This window comes from Bos grunniens, chromosome 26 (assembly GCF_055505025.1).
Source record: "Bos grunniens cultivar Pamir isolate PY7600 chromosome 26, Bosgru_T2T1.0, whole genome shotgun sequence".
Classification (NCBI taxonomy): Eukaryota; Metazoa; Chordata; class Mammalia; order Artiodactyla; family Bovidae; genus Bos; species Bos grunniens.
The window spans coordinates 51,121,032-51,140,590 of NC_141190.1; the positions used below are offsets into that span (position 1 = coordinate 51,121,032).

General features: G+C 56.0%; 1 protein-coding gene across 18 annotated transcripts in view; it reads right to left on the reverse strand.

Moving 5' to 3' along the window:
- The window catches only part of CFAP46 (cilia and flagella associated protein 46), a 94,506-nt gene that overhangs the window by 44,968 nt on the left and 29,979 nt on the right, over positions 1–19,559 (reverse strand). For 16 of the 18 annotated variants that reach the window (XR_015155481.1, XR_015155479.1, XR_015155480.1 and 13 more), the window contains exons 19-27: positions 18,580–18,745; positions 16,921–17,070; positions 15,566–15,673; positions 14,696–14,862; positions 6,962–7,093; positions 6,476–6,638; positions 4,749–4,833; positions 1,497–1,635; positions 754–937 (exon numbers count right to left, since the gene is read on the reverse strand). Coding sequence is in view for 12 of the 18 variants with exons in the window: in XM_086378268.1 (XP_086234394.1) it covers positions 754–937; positions 1,497–1,635; positions 4,749–4,833; positions 6,476–6,638; positions 6,962–7,093; positions 14,696–14,862; positions 15,566–15,673; positions 16,921–17,070; positions 18,580–18,745 (1,294 nt within the window). In the remaining 6 variants the exon portion in view is untranslated. Of the gene's footprint in view, positions 1–753; positions 938–1,035; positions 1,152–1,496; positions 1,636–4,748; positions 4,834–6,475; positions 6,639–6,961; positions 7,094–14,695; positions 14,863–15,565; positions 15,674–16,920; positions 17,071–18,579; positions 18,746–19,559 lie in introns of those variants that run through there. The other 2 variants (XM_086378276.1, XM_086378277.1) reach the window with 2 other exon arrangements.

The window sequence follows — 19,559 nt, forward strand, 5'->3', positions numbered from 1 at the left end:
GAGCTAGTAAGTGGAAGCAACACACAGGCTGGGGACACAACGTCCACCCACAGGACGGAAGGCTGTCCAGCCGCTGGGAGTGAAGCCCTGATGCGGGCCTCCACAGACAAGGCCCCAGGAGGGCGGCCAGATCCAGAAGACCTGCCTGCCTGCTCCCATCCTTGTGACTCCGGCTCCCTGGGGCTGGTGGGGAGGTGGGGAAGGACAGGATGCCAACCGACCTGGGGGTTGGGGGTGCCAAAGTGTTCTGAAACGGACTGAGACGGGGGCTGCACAGCCCTGCAAATTTACGAAAAGCTTGGCCAGTGGCCCCCCAACCTGGCCTTGGGAGCCCTGGCCTGGCTTCAGGAGCGAGGTGCAGGGACGCCCATGGCCACTTGTCGGGGAGCCAGGCCTCTGCTTGACCACAGGAGCCTGTGCTTGGACCCTTTCCTGGGGGACACCCCAACCTGACAGAGCTCAAATCGAGGGGCCTGCCCCCCCCAGATCTCCAAGTGCATCGAGGGGAACCTGTGTCTTAGCTTCTGGGGGTGCGGGCTGTCCCCAAGGACCCCCAAACTCTGCAGAGCCCTGTGTCCTCCCTGACCCACTGGCCACCGCCGCCCCCCCCCCCACCACAGCCTCTCAAGGACCACGTCCCTTGGGCAGGAGGACGGCGTCTCAGGCCTGGCTCTGCCCCCTGCCCCACTCTCCTCCCAAGGCACCGGGCGCCTCCCCAGCCCGAGCGCGGGCCCCCAGCAGCGCCCCGCCAACCTGCAGGGCCTGGATGGCGTTGTGGTAGCAGGCCAGCTCGCCGTGCACGCTCTTGGAGTTGAGGGCCAGGCGCTGCCACATGAGGGCCAGGTACTCCTCGCTCTGGTCCCTGAACTTCTGGATCTCCATCAGGAAGCTCTGGCCGAGCTTGGCCTTCACGATGACCATGTGTTTGAAGATCAGGCTGAAGAAACGTCAGGGAGAAATTAATGCCTGAACGATAAAAGCCGCAAACATATAGAATGCACCTGAATGGGTGTGTTTGTCCATGTTCCCACTTACAAAGAGAAAACAAAACAAAAGCTGAGTGTCTTGGAGATGGTGTGTTGCGCTGTGTCTTGTTAATTTATCATTTGTGTGTGTTGAGTGTTAAATCCCTTCTCTTCTTGTGCTGAGTCCTTAGAAGGGAAATAAAACCACCAGAGGAAAGGGGAGAGTGAAGGCTGTGGGGGAGGCACCCTGGAGGCTGGGGGGGAACCCTGGGGGCTGTGGGGTGGGCACCCTGGTGAGGGCTGTGGGGTGGGCACTCTGGGGGCCTGGGGGGCTGGGGGGCACCCTGGGAGGCTGGGGGGCACCCTTGGGGGCCTGGGGGGCACCCTTGGGGGGCTGTGGGGTGGGCACTCTGGGGGCCTGGGGGGCACCCTTGGGAGGCTGGGGGGCACTCTGGGGGCCTGGGGGGCACCATTGGGGGCTGGGGCACACCCTGGGGGGCTGGGGGGCACCCTGGGGGGCTGGGCACTCACAGGCGGTGCGCCGTCCGTGGCAGCACCTGCATGGCCTCGTCCAGCACCTTGAGGCCCCCCTCCCAGTCATCCTGGTCGGCGTGGGTATGGAAGAGCAGCCCGTAGAGCGCGGCCCGAAGTGTTAGGTCATCCTCAGTCCCTGCAGCGGGAGAGGGGGCTCAGGGGGGCCTGGGAACACCAGGGCGTCGGGTGAGGGTCCTGGGAGTGGGGTGTGAGCAGCTTGAGGCGACCCCACCCAGGCGTCTGCAGGACCAGGAGCCCCAGGAAGCACCGGGGACATGGCCGCCAAGGCCACCTGCCTCAGAGCTGGGCAGCGGGCAGGACCACGTGTGCATCCAGCCACCACACACTTGCGGTCTGCGAGCCTCAGACACGCACAGGGCTGCCCTGCAGGGTCAGCCTCGGGGCAAATGCCTCAGTCCTTTTGGGGGCGATGGCTCAGGGGTCCCCGCTGTCCCTAACCCCCCACAGCCTCATCTCCTCCAGGTGCCCCGCTGCCCCCGCTCCCCAGGCTTCCCCAGCCTTGCAGGCCCAGGGTGGAGGCCGAATCCGGATCTCATGCTCCACTCACGCCACACAGCATGGCGCTCGCTGCCTGGGCCTCAGCCCCAGCCAGCCAGTCAGCCAGTCAGTGAGTTCAGTCAGCCAGCCAGCCAGCCAGCCAGCCATCCAGTCAGTCAGTGAGTTCAGCCAGTCAGTCAGCCAGCCAGTCAGTCAGTGAGTCAGTCAGTGAGTCAGTCAGCCAGTCAGTCAGTCAGTCAGTGAGTTCAGTCAGTCAGTCAGCCAGTCAGCCAGCCAGCCAGTCAGTCAGCCAGCCAGTCAGTGAGTTCAGTCCCTTGGTCATGTCCAACTCTTTGCGACCCCATGAATCCCAGCACGCCAGGCCTCCCTGTCCATCACCAACTCCCGGAGCTTCTTCAAACTCAAGTCCATCGAGTTGGTGATGCCATCCAGCCATCTCATCCTCTTCTCCTCCTGCCCCCAATCCCTCCCAGCATCAGAGTGTTTTCCAATGTCAGCTCTTCGCATCAGGTGGCCAAAGTACTGGAGTTTCAGCTTCAACATCAGTCCTTCCGATGAACACCCAGGACTGGTCTCCTTTAGGATGGACTGGTTGGATCTCCTTACAGTCCAAGGGACTCTCAAGAGTCTTCTCCAACACCACAGTTCAAAAGCATCAATTTTTCTGCGCTCAGCTTTCTTTATAGTCCAACTCTCACATCCATACATGACCACTGGAAAAACCATAGTTTTGACTAGAAGGACCTTTGTTGGCAAAGTAATGTCTCTGCTTTTTAATATGCTGTCTAGGTTGGTCATAGCTTTTCTTCCAAAGAGCAAGCGTCTTTTAATTTCATGATTACAGTCACCATCTGCAGTGATTTTGGAGCCCCCCAAAATTAAGTCTGTCAGTGTTTCCATTGTTTCCCCATCTATTTGCTGTGAACTGATAGGACCGGATGCCATGATCTTTGTTTTCTGAATGTTGAGTTTTCAGCCAACTTTTTCACTCTCCTCTTTCACTTTCATCAAGAGGCTCTTTGGTTCTTCTTTGCTTTCTGCCATAAGGGCGGTGTCATCTGCATATGTGAGGTTACTGATATTTGTCCTGGCACTCTTGATTCCAGCTTGTGCTTCCTCCAGCCCAGCGTTTCTCATGACGTACTGTGCAAAGAAGGTGACAGTATACAGCCTTGACGTACTTGACGTACTCCTCTCCCAACTTTGTGCCAGTCTGCTACTCCATGTCCGGTTCTAACTGTCGCTTCCTGACCTGCACACAGGCTTCTCAGGAGGCGGGTCAGGGGGTCTGGTGTCCCATCTCTTTAAGAAGCATCCACGGTTTGTTGTGATCCACACAGTCAAAGGCTTTGGTGTGGTCAATAAAGCAATAAAGTGGCCTCAGCCCCACTGTCCCTCGAAGCAGAGGCCCCTCAGCTGGTCCCAGATGCTCAGGCTGTCCTCTTTTACATCAGTGAGCATGGAGCTCTCTTTCCTGTGTTTGAATCACTATAGTGAAGGGGTGAACGTGCCCAGGATCCTGCCGGCACGTCATCCGGCTACCAGCTAAGAGGAGCAGCAACTCCCACCCCCCAGGCCCCAGGGGCTGCCTGAGCTCCCCTTCCCCTCTCCCCCTCCTGTCACTGCTGGGACGGAATTCACAGGGGCAGGTGGATTTAGGTCACGACCAGATAAACTGGCCAACAGCTGACACGCAGGAACCGTGTGGGTTCTCCCCAGACCTCAGCCAGTGCAACATGGAGCCACACGCCCGGGCCGAGAGGGCGCCTCGCAGTCAGGGCTGTTTGTTACTGCAGCTCGGCGTCTCCTAACCTGACTGGTGCAACTGCTCAGGCATCACAGAAGTGTACCATTTAGGGGCCAAACTGGTGCAAATACCTTTCCAGTGTTCACTTTTTAATCTCCTGCATTTCTCATTATTCTCTCGTCATTTAAATTCTCATGTATCTGAAAGTGTGCCTTTTTGACCACTCTAAACTTCAGGAAGTAATCTTTCCTCAAAACACTGCTTTGCTCAGTTCTAGTTTCTCATTTTCCCTATAATTTGAATGTTTACAGCTGCTAACACTGTAGCCATCTGATGTATATTTCAGCACGTGGAGTAAAGTGTAGCCGGGGCGCCGGGTGCGCCAGGGGGTACAGGTTCCCCCGCAGCCCAGCTCCTCGCAGGTCCTGAGCGTCTGGGCTGCCGTCTTCATCTCCCCCGGCCGCACCAGCAAACAGCCTGAATGGCTGGGTCTAGAGCTCAGCTTAATAATTACACACAGTCACATTCTTGTTCACTATTTTAAATCAGAGTTTCTCTCTCACAGGCTCCGCAGTGCCTGAGGGAGCGGCTGCTGCTCGAATCCACGTGTTCAGCCTTCCCAGTGTACACCTCGGCCCCTACGCTAACAAGGATGGGCTACTCTATTTTTTAGCAGATAGTCATCTTATCTTAGAAGTAAATTATAAAGTATTTACTGTCTTAAGATCACTTTTTCCCGCAGAAATGTACCTCCACGTTTCTATGGCTATAGAAGTGTGAGGTACCTGCCAGAACAACCCAGAGAGTAGACCCCAGGGCTTGGTTTCCTCGTGAGCACAGCGAGGGTCCCTGGTTGTTCGCAAAGGGCCCGCTCCGTGCCCACCCTGTGTTCCGCGCTGAACGGGCACTACCTGTGCTTATGGCCATGACTGTACCAGCTCTACAGAGACTCTAAAAGCACAGGCACTTCCCAGCCTACAAACCTGGGAGGAAATTCCCTTCCGTCATCCCTCCACTTTGGAAGTCGGCCGTGGGCCACTGGTGCAGAAGCAGTGTCCCCCCTTTCTCCTGAAGTAAAAACAGAGTAACAACACAGACGTCAAAGCTGCAATTATTTCATCAGTTTGCTTTTCATTTGGCTCCATATCGAATTATGGAAATCACAGCTAAATTTCTGAAATACCAAGTCCCAAGAAGTGGAATCACATTTTGTTCCAGTTCAAGGTTCAGTGACTTAGAACCAATGCCTGTGTGTGACTTAGAACACACAGGCACACACACATATGCACAGACCAGCCCCTCAACATAGCTTATGGCTTTTAATGACACAAAGCATCCGAGGCAGCTTTCCAGCTTTAAATCAACGGGATCAAGAGCACATTAGGAAAACTTACGGGACACGACAAAAGCAGGGCTCAGGGGAAGACCACTGCTGCAAATGCCAGCGTTGAGAAAGAAGACGGACCTCACCAACAATCTAACTTTACACCTTAAGGAATGTGGGGGAAAAAAGCTAAATCCAAAGTTGGGGGTGGTTACTAAATATAGAGCACAGAAAATAACAGGAAAAAAATGCAAGATCAACAAAATGGACAGACCTTTAGCTAGACTGACAAAGAGAGAAGACACAGGTTACTAAAAGCAGAAACGAGAGTGGAAACGACAGCACCAGCCCTGCAGTGACAGAAGGAACTGCCGCATCCACAGACTATCAGTCAATTAGCAACTCTATTCCAACAAACTAGATAACACAAAAGAAACAGAGAAATCCCTCCAAACACTCAAATCGCCTAAGCTGACTCAAGAAGAAATAAAAAATTTCAACAAACTTCTAACAGTAAAGTCTGAATCAGTAATCAGAAACCTCCCAATAAAGAAAATTGACAAGATGGCTTCATGGGTGAATTCTACCAAACATTTAAAAAAAGAACCACACAGATCCTTCTCAATTCTTCAAAAAACTGAAGAGGAAGGAATAGCTCTTAACGCATTCTATGAGGCCAGCATTACTTTGACAGGGGGTCCCGGTAAAGACATCACAAGAAGAGAAAATGATACATGAATATCCTTTATGCATATAGAGGCAGGAATTCTCAACAAAATACGCTGCCGAACTCAAATTGAATCCAAAAATATGGTAAAACATTATTCACCATGACCAAGTGAGCTCTATCCCAGGAACACAGGGTAGTCCCACATAAAGAATGCATTAATACAAGGAATAAAGGAGAAAACCACACGGTCATCTCAACTGATGGAGAAAAGGCCGTTGACAAAATCCGAAATAATTTCATCACATCTCCCAGAAAACTAGGAGTGGGGGGAAACCCCTCAACGCAATAAAGCTATGAGAAGCTCACAGCTGTGCGGCGCTGAGTGCGGGCCACTGAGCCGCTCCCTGGGCCACGACCGCCCTGCCACATGATGACGGGGCAGCGGGGAGGCTGCGCCCCAGGGGCCCCAGACGCCTTCCGTCCCCCGGGGGGCCTCCCTGGGCCAGGGTGGGCTGTGCCCCCGGCCTGCCTCCTCTCCGCTCTCATACTGGAGCTTTCCGTGAGGGGGCGGGAGGCCGTGCAGCCCCCTGCCTGCCCCGCTGCGGCCTCGGCGATGTCACGCCCCCGCCCCAGGCGGCCGCCGGGTTCCTCGCCCTCCTGGCTCCGCGGCGCCTGCCTCTCCCCAGGAGGCGGCAGGACGAGCGGCGCCCCAGCACCTGCTTCCTGGCCTCCGTCTTGTTGATGATGCTGATGATCCTCTGGGTGGCGCTCTTGCACTTCTTCCGGCTGCCGGCGGAGGACAGCAGCGGGAGCCAGGTGTTCCAGTAGTGCCGGGCGGCCAGCATCACCAGGGCGCTGCTCCCTGCGACGCCTGCAAACCTGCGGGGAAGGCCTGGCCTAGACCGGCGCTGGCGGTGGGAGCCCAGGTCAGCTCCGCAGGGCCTGGACGGGATCCTCCGCAGCCTTGCTGTGACCGCTCACCACCCTCCGCTCCCGGTTTCTTGGGCCCATCCCAGCTCAGCCGTTCATGCCGCCTGGGATCCTGGGGGTGGACTGGGGATCGCTGCACGGGGCAGGAGATGACCCTGGCCACAGGGCCCCCGGGGAGGGGAGGGCCTCGGGGACAGTCCCACGGAACACCACGCGCCGTGGTCCCCAGCATCTCCACCCACGGCAAGTGGCCCTCGAGAGCCGAGGCGCACCTGGCGCTTTCGATGAAGGCCTTGGCGGCTGCCAGGCGCAGCTGCTTCCGCCCCTTGAGGTTCTCCATGATGCTCCTGCCCTGGATGCAGGCCACCGAGCTCAGCATCTCCGCCAGCAGCTGAACTTCCACCCTGGAGACAGACAAGCGCCTCGCTCACAGGAGGCTCCCGGGAAGGTGCTGCAGAAGGGGAGAGCCCCAGGAGCCGCCTGGTGGGGGAGGGTGCTGGGGGCATCCAGAGTAAGCCCGTGAACGTCCCGGAACCAGAACTAACCGCTGAGTCCAGCCAACCCGCAGAGTCATGAGACAGAATCATAAACTGATGTCTGAATGGCTACTTTGTAGGGTGTCTTGCCCGGCAATGTGAGTGGAAGGAGGCCCCGCCCCAGGCGAGGTCCGGCCCTGCGGGAGCAAGGGGGCCCTGTCCCCAGGCCGCAGAGCAGGCCTTGTTCAGCGGCCTTGGCTCTGCGCTGAGAACTGAGAGCCTACAGTTCACACTCCGCAACATCAGGTGCCACGAGCCCTCTCCTCTCAGCGGCTCGTGCACTCACAAGACATGCATTCCTGCAGCTTGGCCTGGGGGCACCAGACTCACTCCAGGAGAAAAGCACTGGTTCCTGGGGAGACCCACCTCCCCATGGCCGGGACACCCTGAAGCCAGGGACCTGAATGCAGGAGCCGCCAGCTACTCGGCCACCCTGTCCATCAGGAGTCCAGGGGAGAAGGAGGCTGCTCCTCAGCCTGCAAGGATCAGGGTCTGCAGGGCCCGGTCAAGTCCACTCTAGGGATGAATGGCAAGCTGGCTCCATCCCCCGGGAGGTGGGGGAGAGCCCACCCGAGTGGGCCTTGGCATCCTGGAGACCTGAAGACCAGGACAGGGTCCTTGGGGAGAGTCTGTCAAGGACAGCTGGGTGATCTGCTGAGTGTTCTTTTCTTCTGTCCGCCACTGGAGAAGAATGTTGACATCTACAGCTGTAATTGTCATGTGTCTAATTATTTGATTTCTGAAGCTCTGCCGTTATATACACACTTAGGATTTTACATTTTCTTGCTGATTGAACCTTGTCTCTGATCACACTTCCTACAGCCCCACCAGTGCTCCTTACACCCGAGGCCGGCAGAGTCCACCTTCTGCCCCCTTAAACTGTTCCTCTATGTCTCTGTATTTGGAGCGTCTCTCTTGAAAACGGCTTCCAGATGGGTCTTGCTTTTTGCGTCCACTGGGGTAACCTCTGCCTTGTACCTGAGTGTTGGTCTGTTGACTTTAATACCTTCTTTGACGTGCTCAGGTTCAACCTTCCACTTCACTGCTTTCCTTTTGTCTCGTATGTTCTGTGTCTTTCCACCCCCTTTTGGGTTAATCGAATATTTGTTAGTATCCGACTTTATCTTCTCCACTGGGTTTTCCATTATAAGCTTTTCTTTTCTTGTGTTTGTAGTACTTGCTCTAGTGATCACAGCACACCCTTCACGAATCACAGTCTGGTTAACTGATGTCACGTCCCTGCACCGATGACAGGAGACCACCACACGCGTGTGTCTCTCAAGCCCACTCTCTGTGTAGGCACCGTCACACACTTTACTTCCACATTTGTCAACAATCTCATAGCACAACATATATTTGTTTTAAAACAGCATGTGCCTTTTAAGGGCTTCCCAGGCGGTGCTAGTAGTAAAGAACCTGCCTGCTAATGCAGGAGACGTAAGAGATGCGCGGTTGATCCCTGGGTCAGGAAGGTCCCCTGGAGAAGGGAATGGCAACCCACTCCAGTCTTCTTGCCTGGAGAATCCCCATGGGCAGAGGAGCCTGGTGGGCTACAGTCCACGGGGTCGCAACGAGTCAGACATGACTGAAGCGACTTAGCACAGCACACAGTTGAGTGTCTTTTAAGGAACTGAAGAGGGGAACAACCGTGCACCCTCAGCCGCTCATCCACCCCTCAGGCGTTTGTCGCTGCTTCCCGAGCGGAGTCTCCATCAGGGACCACCCTCCTTCGTGCAGGACAACCTCCTTAGCACACTGTGTTCCGCGCTGGCTCTTCTGGGGATGGAGTCCCTCAGTTTTAATGAATCTAAAATGTCTTGATTTTGCCTTCATTCACTGAAGACTATTGTTGGTGTACACAGAGTTCTAGATTAACCAGGCTTTTGCTTTTTACCACTTAAAATGGGCTACATTGCTCCCGATGAGAACTCGGACCTCATCCCTGTGTGCCATGTGTCTATTTCCCTTCCACCTTCCTTTCTGGGTTTTCTGTCACCTTTGGGTGTGTAGTCCAGCGATTTGACTACAATAAATACAGGTGCGGTTTCCTTTATATGTTTATCCTGCGTGGGGTTCACTGAAAATCCTGGATCTCCATGTTGATATCTTTAATTCAATTTGAGACAATTTCCACCTTGCCCTCTGACCTTCCAAGACCCCACCTGCACTGGTGCGGCTGCAGCCCCCTCCCCCGAAGGCGCTGCTCCTGTTTTTCAGCCTTTCTTCCTGTACTTCGGTTTCCATGTCTGCTGACCAGTGTCCAGGCCCTCCCAGTGATGTGTCCATGCTAGAGATCATACTTGTCACTTCTAGAGTTTTCCCTAGTTCTTTATTGTAGTTCCCATTTCTTTGTTGAAATTCCCCACCTATACACTAATTTGTTTATTAAAATCCTTTCTTGTATTTATAATCACTGTTTTAAGTCCACCGTCTGCTGACTCCACCACCTGAGTCACGTCTGAGCCTGCTGACCGCCTTTCCTCCTGGGCCACACACGTTTTCATGTTTCCATGTGTCTAGCGGCTTTTGCTGCCATGCTGGGCACTAGGGGTGGGGGGCTGTGTTGTTCAGAGCGTGGCTGAGATAGCCTTCTTTAAAGGGAGATTGGGTTTCACCCTGGCAGCCGGCAGCCAGTGAATTTCCTTGTGGCTCATCCTTATCCGACTGAGCTCTGGGTCAGGCTTCAGGGTATGTCTCGCAGAGCCCTTACAGCCCTGCCCCTAAGGCCTGCTCTTCCTAACAGGGGAGGTTCAGTGGGCACTCCCTGACTCCTGGGTCGGCCCAGGAACTCCCTCATCTCTGTCACTGGCTTCTGCCAGGCATGCATTGCGCCTTCTCCCCCAGGAGCCTCCTCCCGCCCCGCGTCCTGTGGGGTCCAGCCGCCCCGGCAGCCCCCGGCTTTGATCTCCAGCCCCCTCGCTGTTTCTTCTGTCCGGGCTCCTCCACCTCCCTACCCCAGGCAGAGGCTGCACGTGCAGTTCATGTCTGATGGACTCTTCCTGCAGGAAGTGCTGCCCTGGGCCATCTGCTGGCCAGTGTCTGGAAACAGATGTTTCATGTATTTTCTCAAGTTTTACAATTTTAATAGCAGAAGCATATGAGATCCATTATGTGTCATGGCTAGAACTGGCAGAAAAAGTGACTTAAATTCATATAAAGACCCAACAGTGATGATGATTATGTTAAATAAAGACGCTAACAAAGTAGAAAGGTAAGCTATGTTGGTTTACTTTAGGGGTCCATGTGAAGTTTGTATGTTACATTAATAGGATAAACATGAAACTGATTCGGGTGATTACACACTTGCCCTGGAGGAGGGCATGGCAACGCACCCCAGTATTCTCGCCTCGAGAATCCCATGCACAAAGGAGCCTGGCGGGCTGCTGTCCACGGGTCGCAAGAGCACAACCGTGTGAGCCCCACTGTGTGCCATGTGTCCATGTGAGAACACTGGCTGACTAGTGACTGCACTACTTTTCACCAAGATCTGAAAACTATTTGCACTACTGTTGTGAAATGCCATCATAAAAATTACTCTGTGACCAATTCCACAGTTTATATAACTTGCAAAATAGAAAAAAACAGCATAAAATTTTGAAATGTGTATGTGTGTGTGTGTGTGAGTGTATATATATACACACACATTTTTTTTAAGGTGAATCATTTGCAGCACATGCCACAGGGCTGAAGTTGATTGAGGATCTTGCTGACTAGGGCCAGGGCCAAGGCCAGGGCCTTGAGCGGCCAGTAGGGTCATGTGAAGTGTGGCACCCCCTTCCAGCAGGGCCATGTGAAGTGTGGCACCCCCTTTAGAGACCGCTGGTCTCTGCCTCTTCAGCCTCCCAGCGCCCAGCTCCAGGCCTGCACGCAGCCGGTGCTCACTGTGGGTGAGGGAACGGTCTAGTCCACGGTCAAGCCCCAGGAGGGGTGGCCCCACTGAGTGCAGTGACACAGGCCACCACGAGAGGGCAGCAGTAGTCTACAAATGAGTTCTCACAGGTCTTTAGTGAAAACCAAACTTTCAGTCTCATATAACCTGCCCTTTATTGCCATATGTAAACATTTATATTTATAGCCTAGTTTATTACGCTAGGAGTTGCTGTTTTAAAATGAAACTCAATTTAAGAATCTCTGATGAAACAAAGATGGATGGGCGCCCTGCCACCGTGGGCCTTGAGAAGCCCTGCCGTGCCTGCAACAAGCACTGACGTCAGCCTCATCAGTCGCTGAAGACAATGCAGCACTGACTCTCCTCGTAGCTTTTTCTTTCTTTTAAAATCAGCTTCTGAATTTTTATCACGTGGCACCTACTACGTGGTTAAGAACTTTCCACCCAGCACCCAGTCTGCTTCCCAGCCAGAGCTGACCCCACTCTTCAGCTCTCCAAAGCGGGAGGTTTATGAATTTTACACATAAGCGACAGAAGTCTCACCGTGGAGAACACAGAGTATGGCCTCCTCAGACCGTCCTCTGCCCTTTTCCCGACTTACTAACACACTGGCCCTGGCGTTGCTTTGATTTCCCCTTTATTATCTCTGTACCTCGGAGTGACCCGCAGACCTCCAGGACGTCCCGCTTCCAGCTCCCCGACGCGGCCTCACCCCGTCCTCTCCCCACTGCTGAAGTATGTTAGCTGTGCTTTCCCTGTGTTTTTGTGCTGTTAAAACTGGTAGCCCTTACATTTTATTGGGTAGCCATGGATAAATCTTGTCAAAATGCTAGTCCTAACACAGAAGTATCAATAAACACCATGATGATGTCAATGTGTTTCACTGAAGAGTCAAGCAGTATATTACTTTCCTGTTTCCTGGCGTTTCCAATTGCCTTTTCTCCCTTCTTGCTCCTCTGGTCCTGCCCCTACATCCTGGCAGAGGTGGCCCTCAGCCAGCAGCACAGCTCGGCAACTTTTCTGGATTGAATCTCTTATCTGCAGCCCCCGACATCTCTTCCTTTCTTGGTTTACTCCCTCATTTTTCCAGAGTGTTTTCTCAAGTAACTTTCTAGAAACAGATGTATGGCAAATACGTTTTCTGTTTGAAAGTAACTTTCTTTACCCGGATGCCTGAAAGTTTGGGTGAGTTAGAATTACATGTAGAAATCTACTTCCACTTAGACCACTCTATTTTCTTTTAGCTTCAACTGATGGTTCCTGAGAAGACGGTTGCATTTCTATTTCCTACTTCTTTGCAGATAAGCTTCCTTCTAAAAGCTATAGGATATCCTTCTTATGACCTGACTATCCTGTGATGCATTTGGACGTATCTCTTCAACCTTCTCACTGGCCATAGTGTTGGAGAGTCAGTCGTGAGAGTCAGCCCCCTGCTCAGGGAGCTCTCCTGCGCCACTCTTTCCTTAATTCCTCTTAGGAACTTCTTCCTCCCTCTTCCTGTAATCCCGACAGCTGGGTGCTGGGTCTCCAGTACAGTCCCCACACATCCTCCGGCTTTTTTGACACGTTTTCCATCTGTCCTTCTTTATATATTTTCTGAGAGATTTCCTCACACTTCATCCTCTAGTTCTTCACTGACTTTACTTTCACTTTCAGAAATTACCTTTCTAATTCTCAAGAGCTCTTTAATCCGTTTCCTTCTTATTCCTTCTCCATAATAAGTAAGTGTTAGTCATTCAGTCGTGCCTGACTCTTTGCGACCCCATGGACTGCAGCACACCAGGCTCTTCTGTTCGTGAGATTTTCCAGGCAAGGATACTGGAGTGAGTTGCCATTTCCCTCTCCAGGGGATCTTCCCAACCCAGGGACTGAACCTGGGTCTCCTGCACTGCAGGCAGAATCTTTACCAACTGAGCTACAAGGGATGTCCTTTTCCATAATACCATATTTTAATCTTTAAATGTTACATCTTCTCAAGATATTGGAAACTATTTACTTTTTTAATGTTCATTCAGATCATCAGATGATCTGTGGAATGAATCAGAGGCCTCAGCCACAGTTGAGTTGGGCCAGGCCTGTGGGGGAGGTCCCATGCCCCCATGCACCTCAGTTACCCCAGACAGGAAGGCGCCACCACCACACGCCCAAGATAGGAAGGCACCCCCACGACACACTGGGGATAGGAGGGTGCCCCGCCCACACGCCCCAGACAGGAGGGCGCCCCGCCCACACGCCCCAGACAGGTGCCTCTACTTACTGTCCAGATGGAGGCAGAGAAAGTGCCTCCGCCCCTCCCACTCTGTGACAGCCCAGCCAGTAGAGACGGTCACAGCCAGCCAAAAGGAAGCCTTCTGCGCTTCAGACCCCCAGCTCCTCCAATGACTCCGGTCACTGCAGGCCCTCCCGACACCCCTTTTCCATATAAACGCAAGCGCCCCTCCTTGTTTTCTGGATTTTCTGTCATCCATCAAAGTTTGCATTTACCGAAGTGCAATTCTTCTGCTGTTCCCTGAATGAACCTGCCTTTCCTGGGATATAGCTGGCCATTATATTATTATGGCACTCTCATCCTAAGCAATTTTCCTTATTTCTTCCTGTTGGTGTTCTCTTTAAAGCTGAAACCTTTTAAAACTCTGAGAAACCTCAGTTCACGCGTGATGAATGCGGCTTATTTGCTGATGGGTACAGCTTTACAGTGGTCAGGGGACGCCAGTGTCTGGGGGGAACCCCAGCAAGACTTCCGAGAACTCCAAGTCCCTGCCTGGTGTCAGGCGTCCCGCCGGGCAACCAGGTACTCTGTGTTACCCCCGCGCCTTCTCTGTCTCCCCACGCTGGGCACCTGGGCTGGCCGCCCCCTCATCTTCCCTGAACCCATGGCCCCATCTGATACACCTCACCCTGCAGTGAGGCCAGGGTGCGGCGTCTGGAAATCTTTCACAAGCAGAGACTTGGATCCGGGCCTGCGCCGCCAGCCTAGCCCTGCCGCCACAGTGGGTGGCTTCCTGACTGGGGGTCCAGGACCCCCTCTTTTAGGAAATAAACTCAGGGGATAACTTGAAGAGAAGAGCCTCAAGGAAAACAGTCTTTACAGCAGAAATACTCACGATAGCAAAGAAGGAAGACTTGAGTGCCCTGACTACCTGTGAGCTGAAGGGAGCCTGGGGCACAGGGCCACAGACGGGGCTTTGAGGAAGCGTCCGGACGGCACGGGGGTCCTGGAGAGCCGGCTGCCGGCAGCACTCAGGTAGAGAGGAGCCAGGTTAGGGGCGGGGGACATTTTCCTTTCACTGTAATCACCGTTTAATTACTTCTGAATTTACTTGGCCTCCTAAGTCACCGGCTCAAAACCACTTTAAACGAAGCTTCCTCTCTGGAGCCATGGGTTGAGCTGTGAGACCCTTTCCACCTCTCTGCCCCCAGGATGCTGCTGAGCACGGCTTCCCAGGGCCCCCGGATGAGGTATCGCCCTGGCAGACATGGGGCTGGGAGGCGTGGGGCGGCTGTGGGGCCTGTCTGGTGGGGGGTGAGCCCCGGTGGAGGTGCCTCATCACGGGGCACAGGTCAGGCCCAGGGTGACTCACGGATTGAAGGTCCGGAGGTACTTGATGCCCATCTGGATGGCCTTCTGTGAGCAGGCCATGGTGGCCTCGTGGTCCCGGGCCATGTAGGTGAAGTGGGTTAGCCGCATCAGGGTCTGCAACTCCACCAGGAGGTCGGACCAGGCGCACTCTGAGGCCATCTTCACCAGCTGCCCGCGTAGAGGAGGGCGTGTCTCTGAGTGGGGGATGTCTCTGCTGCCAGCATGCAAGCTGGCCTCCCCCGGGTCCACTGGTCACTTGGTCTTGGCTGAGCCACCCATGAAGGTGAAGCACTAGCTGCCAACCTCGGCCAAGCCCGGGTGGGTTGGCAGGTCGGGGACAAATGTCCCAGGGTCCACACTGCTTTCCTGCCACACAGGCAGCCCTGCCCTGGGCAGAGTGTGGAGAAGCACAGACATAGCCCTCAGGAAACCAGACTCGGAGGCCCCGACGGAACCTCGGCGCTGCTGGAGGCGGGTGAGTGCTGTGCTGAAGACGTGGGTGGGACTCCAGCACGGGGCTCGGCCCTCTACCACGTTCCTTGTCTCAACTACAGGGTTCAAATAAGCACCCGAGTCGGGTAGGCTTGTCAGGGCACAGCCCCTGGGTATGCCCACCAGACGCCTAGTGACACCACCCTGGGCTGGGGGAGGGAGGGGACACCTGTGGGGAGGGGACACCTGTAGGGGAGGTGACAGCTGGGCTGTGAGGTGACACCTGTGAGAGGAAGTGATACCTGGGGGTGGGGTGACACCTGTGGGGAGAGGGGACACCTGTGGGGAGGGAACACCTGTGGGGGAGGGGACACCTGTGGGATATGAGCTGACACATCTGTGGGAGCAGGGGACACCTCTAGGGTGGGGGGACACCTACCTGGGCTAAGGGGGGCACAGTGAAGTCCATGAGGCCCAGCCCGTTGCAGGAGTACATCTCCAGAGCGACAAGAACTCTGGTTGTGCAGTTGATGTCCTCATTGGTGCTCTGATGGGAGGAAGGCACCGAGGCCGTGAGGCCCGGGGGCTGGAGAGCCTGGAATACTTGGGACGTGAGCCCTGTGACAGCGGCTCTTCAGCGACAATAGCAGCAATTAGTGGGAAAGTCTGTCTCCGAGATGGTTTAGTCACTAAGTTGTGCCAGACTCTTGTGACCCCGAGCCTGCCAGGCTCCTCTGTCCACGGGATTCTCCAGGCCAGAATCCTGGAGTGGGTTGCCATTTCCTTCTCCAGGGGATCTTCCCAGCCCAGGAATCAAACCCAGGTCTCCTGCATTGCAGGCAGATTCTTTACCGACTGAGCTACGAGGAAAGCAAAAGACTTGGCAACGAGGGAAGCTACAAGGACTTCCCTCGTGGCTCAGCCGATAAAGAATCCGCCTGCAGTGCAGGAGACCTGGGTTCCATCTCTGGGTAGGGAAGATACCCTGGAGAAGGGAAAGGCTACCCACTCCAGTATTCTGGCCTGGAGAATTCCATGGACTGTATAGTCCCTGGGGTCACAAAGAGTCAGATATGACTGAGCAACTTTCCCTTCCCTTCCTTCCTTCCTTCCTGTTTCCAAGTTATCTTTTCATGAGATAAACGGGAGCAGGCACTACAGCCCCTAAGGTGATTGGGCAGCTAGCTGACCCAGCCAGACATGGGGGGCAACTGGCAGGCACAGCGGGTGGCCCTATGCCTGCGGGCCACCTCCTTGAACCGGCTCCAATGCATGCTCGCTCCTGCCAAGCTTAGATGCCCCTCCCTGAGGGCCACACTCTCGCCAGCCTCACTTCCCACCTGAACCAGCGTGTCTTGGTCCAGCTGGGCCGACGGAGCCTCCCGTGGGCTCCGTCCGTGTCCCGGCCCCGCCTGCTGGGTCCCCAGATGCTCCCCACCCCTCACTCCCGTGGTCTTCTGCTCACAGCTCAAGGGCTGCAGGGCCCTGCCAAGGCCCCTCTGGCCTGGTGCCTCCAGATAAGCCCAAGTGAGGTATCACAGCAGGTGGACAGTGCCCGAGAAGCCCAACACTCTTGGTGGACAGTTAGAACCACGGCCATCGGCTGGAGGAAGGAGGGGAGGCTGTGGCCAGGCAGCTCGAGAAAGCCTTCTGTCCCATCCCTAGGGGTGGCAGCCACAGCCAGGACAGAGCCTCCAGCGGGAAGCCTCCCAGCACGGCCCCGCCCCCAGAACGGCCCCGCCTCCAACATGGCCCCGCCCCCAGCAGGCCCCGCCCCCAGGCCGCTCGTAGCACCTGTTCCTCCACGCCCAGCCGTGGCCCGATCTGCTGCTGCAGGAGCTGCTTGCCCTTCACCCACGTTGCAATGAGCTGCTGCCGGGCACTCACGGGCACCACCTCCTCGGGCTCCATCCCGTTGGTCAGGTTCAGGGCAAACTCGCAGATCTGAAATGGAGGGGCTCTTGTTCACAATACCTGAATCCAAACAGGGAACCCGGGCCAAGACCCCATCTGCAAAAACAAGTGGACCTGGCTCTCGGTCCAGCCGGCAAAGTGGTCCACACAGGCCCAGCCCCGAGGCGATGAGGCGCGGCGGCTGCGGCCGCGTCCTCTCGTGCCCTCACCCCCTCGTGCCCTCACCCCCTCGTGCCCTCACCCCGTGGCGAGCCCAGCCCCTGGTGTTGCCATCAGGTCCCCACAGCACCGCCGGTCCCCACGGACCGCGACCCAGTGGCTGATGCTGCCTCTGCGCTCCTGCCCCGCCTGCCGTGACTGAGGCCATGGCTCCCTATCTGTCACTGGGGGTGGAACCCCATCACCGGCCACAGGCTTGGCCCCTGCAGCCACCATGCCGTGCACTAACCACGGGCCCCATTTTGCTCCATGTTTGCTGAGGTTTCATTTTTCCCCAAAAGTGTAACATGAACACCTGTCTTTCGTGAACTGCTCAGGACCCTGCAGCTCAGAAACCCAGGGGGCTGACAGGTCTGCCCCTGCTGTTCCTCTGCACAGCCTGGCCAATGACACCCCCTTCCTGGGCTAGCCTGGGAAGACCCCTTCCCATCAGACCCCACAGCAGAGGGCATGGTGGATCCCAGATCCAGTCACCTGCCCTCCATGGGCACGCTGGCCTGGCTCTTCCTGCCAGATACCCAGCCATAGAACAGTCGTGCCTCATGGCCTGCTCTCCTGGATGGTCTGGAAGCCATCGGACAGGCACCAGCAAGGGCGGCCCAGGCTCACCCCTCCCTGTCTGGTGGGATCCCTGGGAGCCTCACAAGTCGCTGCCTTCTGCCCTCTGCCCGAGCCCTCACCCACTCCACCCAGCTCTGCCATCCCTCCCAGATACTGCAGCCGGCCCAGTTTGCCTGGGGCCCAGGCGCCCCTGCAGCCTGACACGGCAGCTCCTTTGACCTTTCTCCCCATCCTGTGTCACAGCCGGGCCTACAGCACGGGGCAGAGGTGGTCTTTGTACCCCCCCGCAGGAGGTGCTGCTCTGGGCCCAGACTCAGGGCAGCTGCGGGAACTCACTCTCCTTCATGTGGACTCGTGTGGGGTGGTGGTCACCAGGTGTTGGTCAGCACCATCAACTCCCATCCTTCTTGGCTGGGATGGCTACCCCAGTCCACGCCACCGGGTGGTAAAGTCAGGGGATAAGCATCCCCCCACCTTGGTCACTGTGGAACTGACGTTGTCCGGGGTCCGCGTTTTGTGTTCGATTCTGCAGTGTCCTGCTCTGAACGGACACTGGCCCTGTTCTCCAGCCTCACATCGTATTTTTCTGCAGGCTGGGCCGTGCAGGGATGTCTCTGACCCTACAGAGTCCTCATTTTTAGAGAAAGCATGGCCCACCCACCCCCCGCCCCCAGCCCCATTTGCGGGCAGTTGAGAAGCCCCCAGCCTCACTTCCTCAGCTGCCCTCCCCGCACCGCCCTGTCTGCTGGGCGTAGGTACCTCCACGGCGGCCCTGACTTCAGAGGCAGCCTCGGGGTCCAGCGGCGTGTGGAGCGGGTTGGAGCGCGCCTGCTTCCTGGCCTTCTCTGGCGCCAGGGCAGGGATCCAGTGGATGATCAGGCCTCGCGCGAGTGCGCTGCACAGCATTGCCAGCAGCAGCGAGTCCCTGCAAGACAAGCACGTCCAGGCCAGGCCGCCCCAAGGGGAGCCGCGGTGGCGCTGTGAAAGGCCGGCCGCAGGGCGACCTCTGTGCTGCATGGGCGGGACCCCCAGGGAGTCTGTGGGGCCTGGGCGCATGCCCACCACTGGGCCGTCTAGCAGGCCCTCCATCGGGTGCCAGGTAAGCGGGCTTGGGCCAGAATCTCCCTGCTTCTCTTTGAAAAGTTTCAGTGCCAGAACCGCCAGAACCGGCAAACACGTCTGATCTGTATGAGCACAGACGCAGACGACAGCCTGAGGAGGAGAGGCACGCCCCCCCACCAGCACCCACGGTCCCGGGGACCCTGCTGGGTCTGGTGCCCAGAGGAGAGCCGAGGGCACCAGGCAGGCCCCTGCCCCATGGCCCACTCTGGCTGTGTGCTCGTGTGTAGACATCTCTGGGTCCTGATTCACTCCAGCCTTCCTACTTCAGGATCCATCGAAAACCTTTAAATCTGAGTGTTTAGGCTAAAAGCCAAACCAACAAAAAACACAAAGAAGGCTTCAAAAGCTCATCATGAGGGAAAGCCTTGACCTTTGACCTGACTTGATGCTTTGGCGTTTCTCCCCGGATAAGGAAACACAGGCACCCAGGTCAGTTTCCAGCCCTGTCTCTGTGAGACTCTGGCCTCTGCCAACCTTTCCCAGAATCCCTCTGCTTGGAACAGATTGGGACAGGCTGGGAATCCGCGTGCGGGCATGAGGGCGCCCGAACGATGCCCCCATGCTGCCCTGTGGCTCAGAGGGGGTGCGTGTCTTGTCTGGGGTGCACGGCCAGTAAG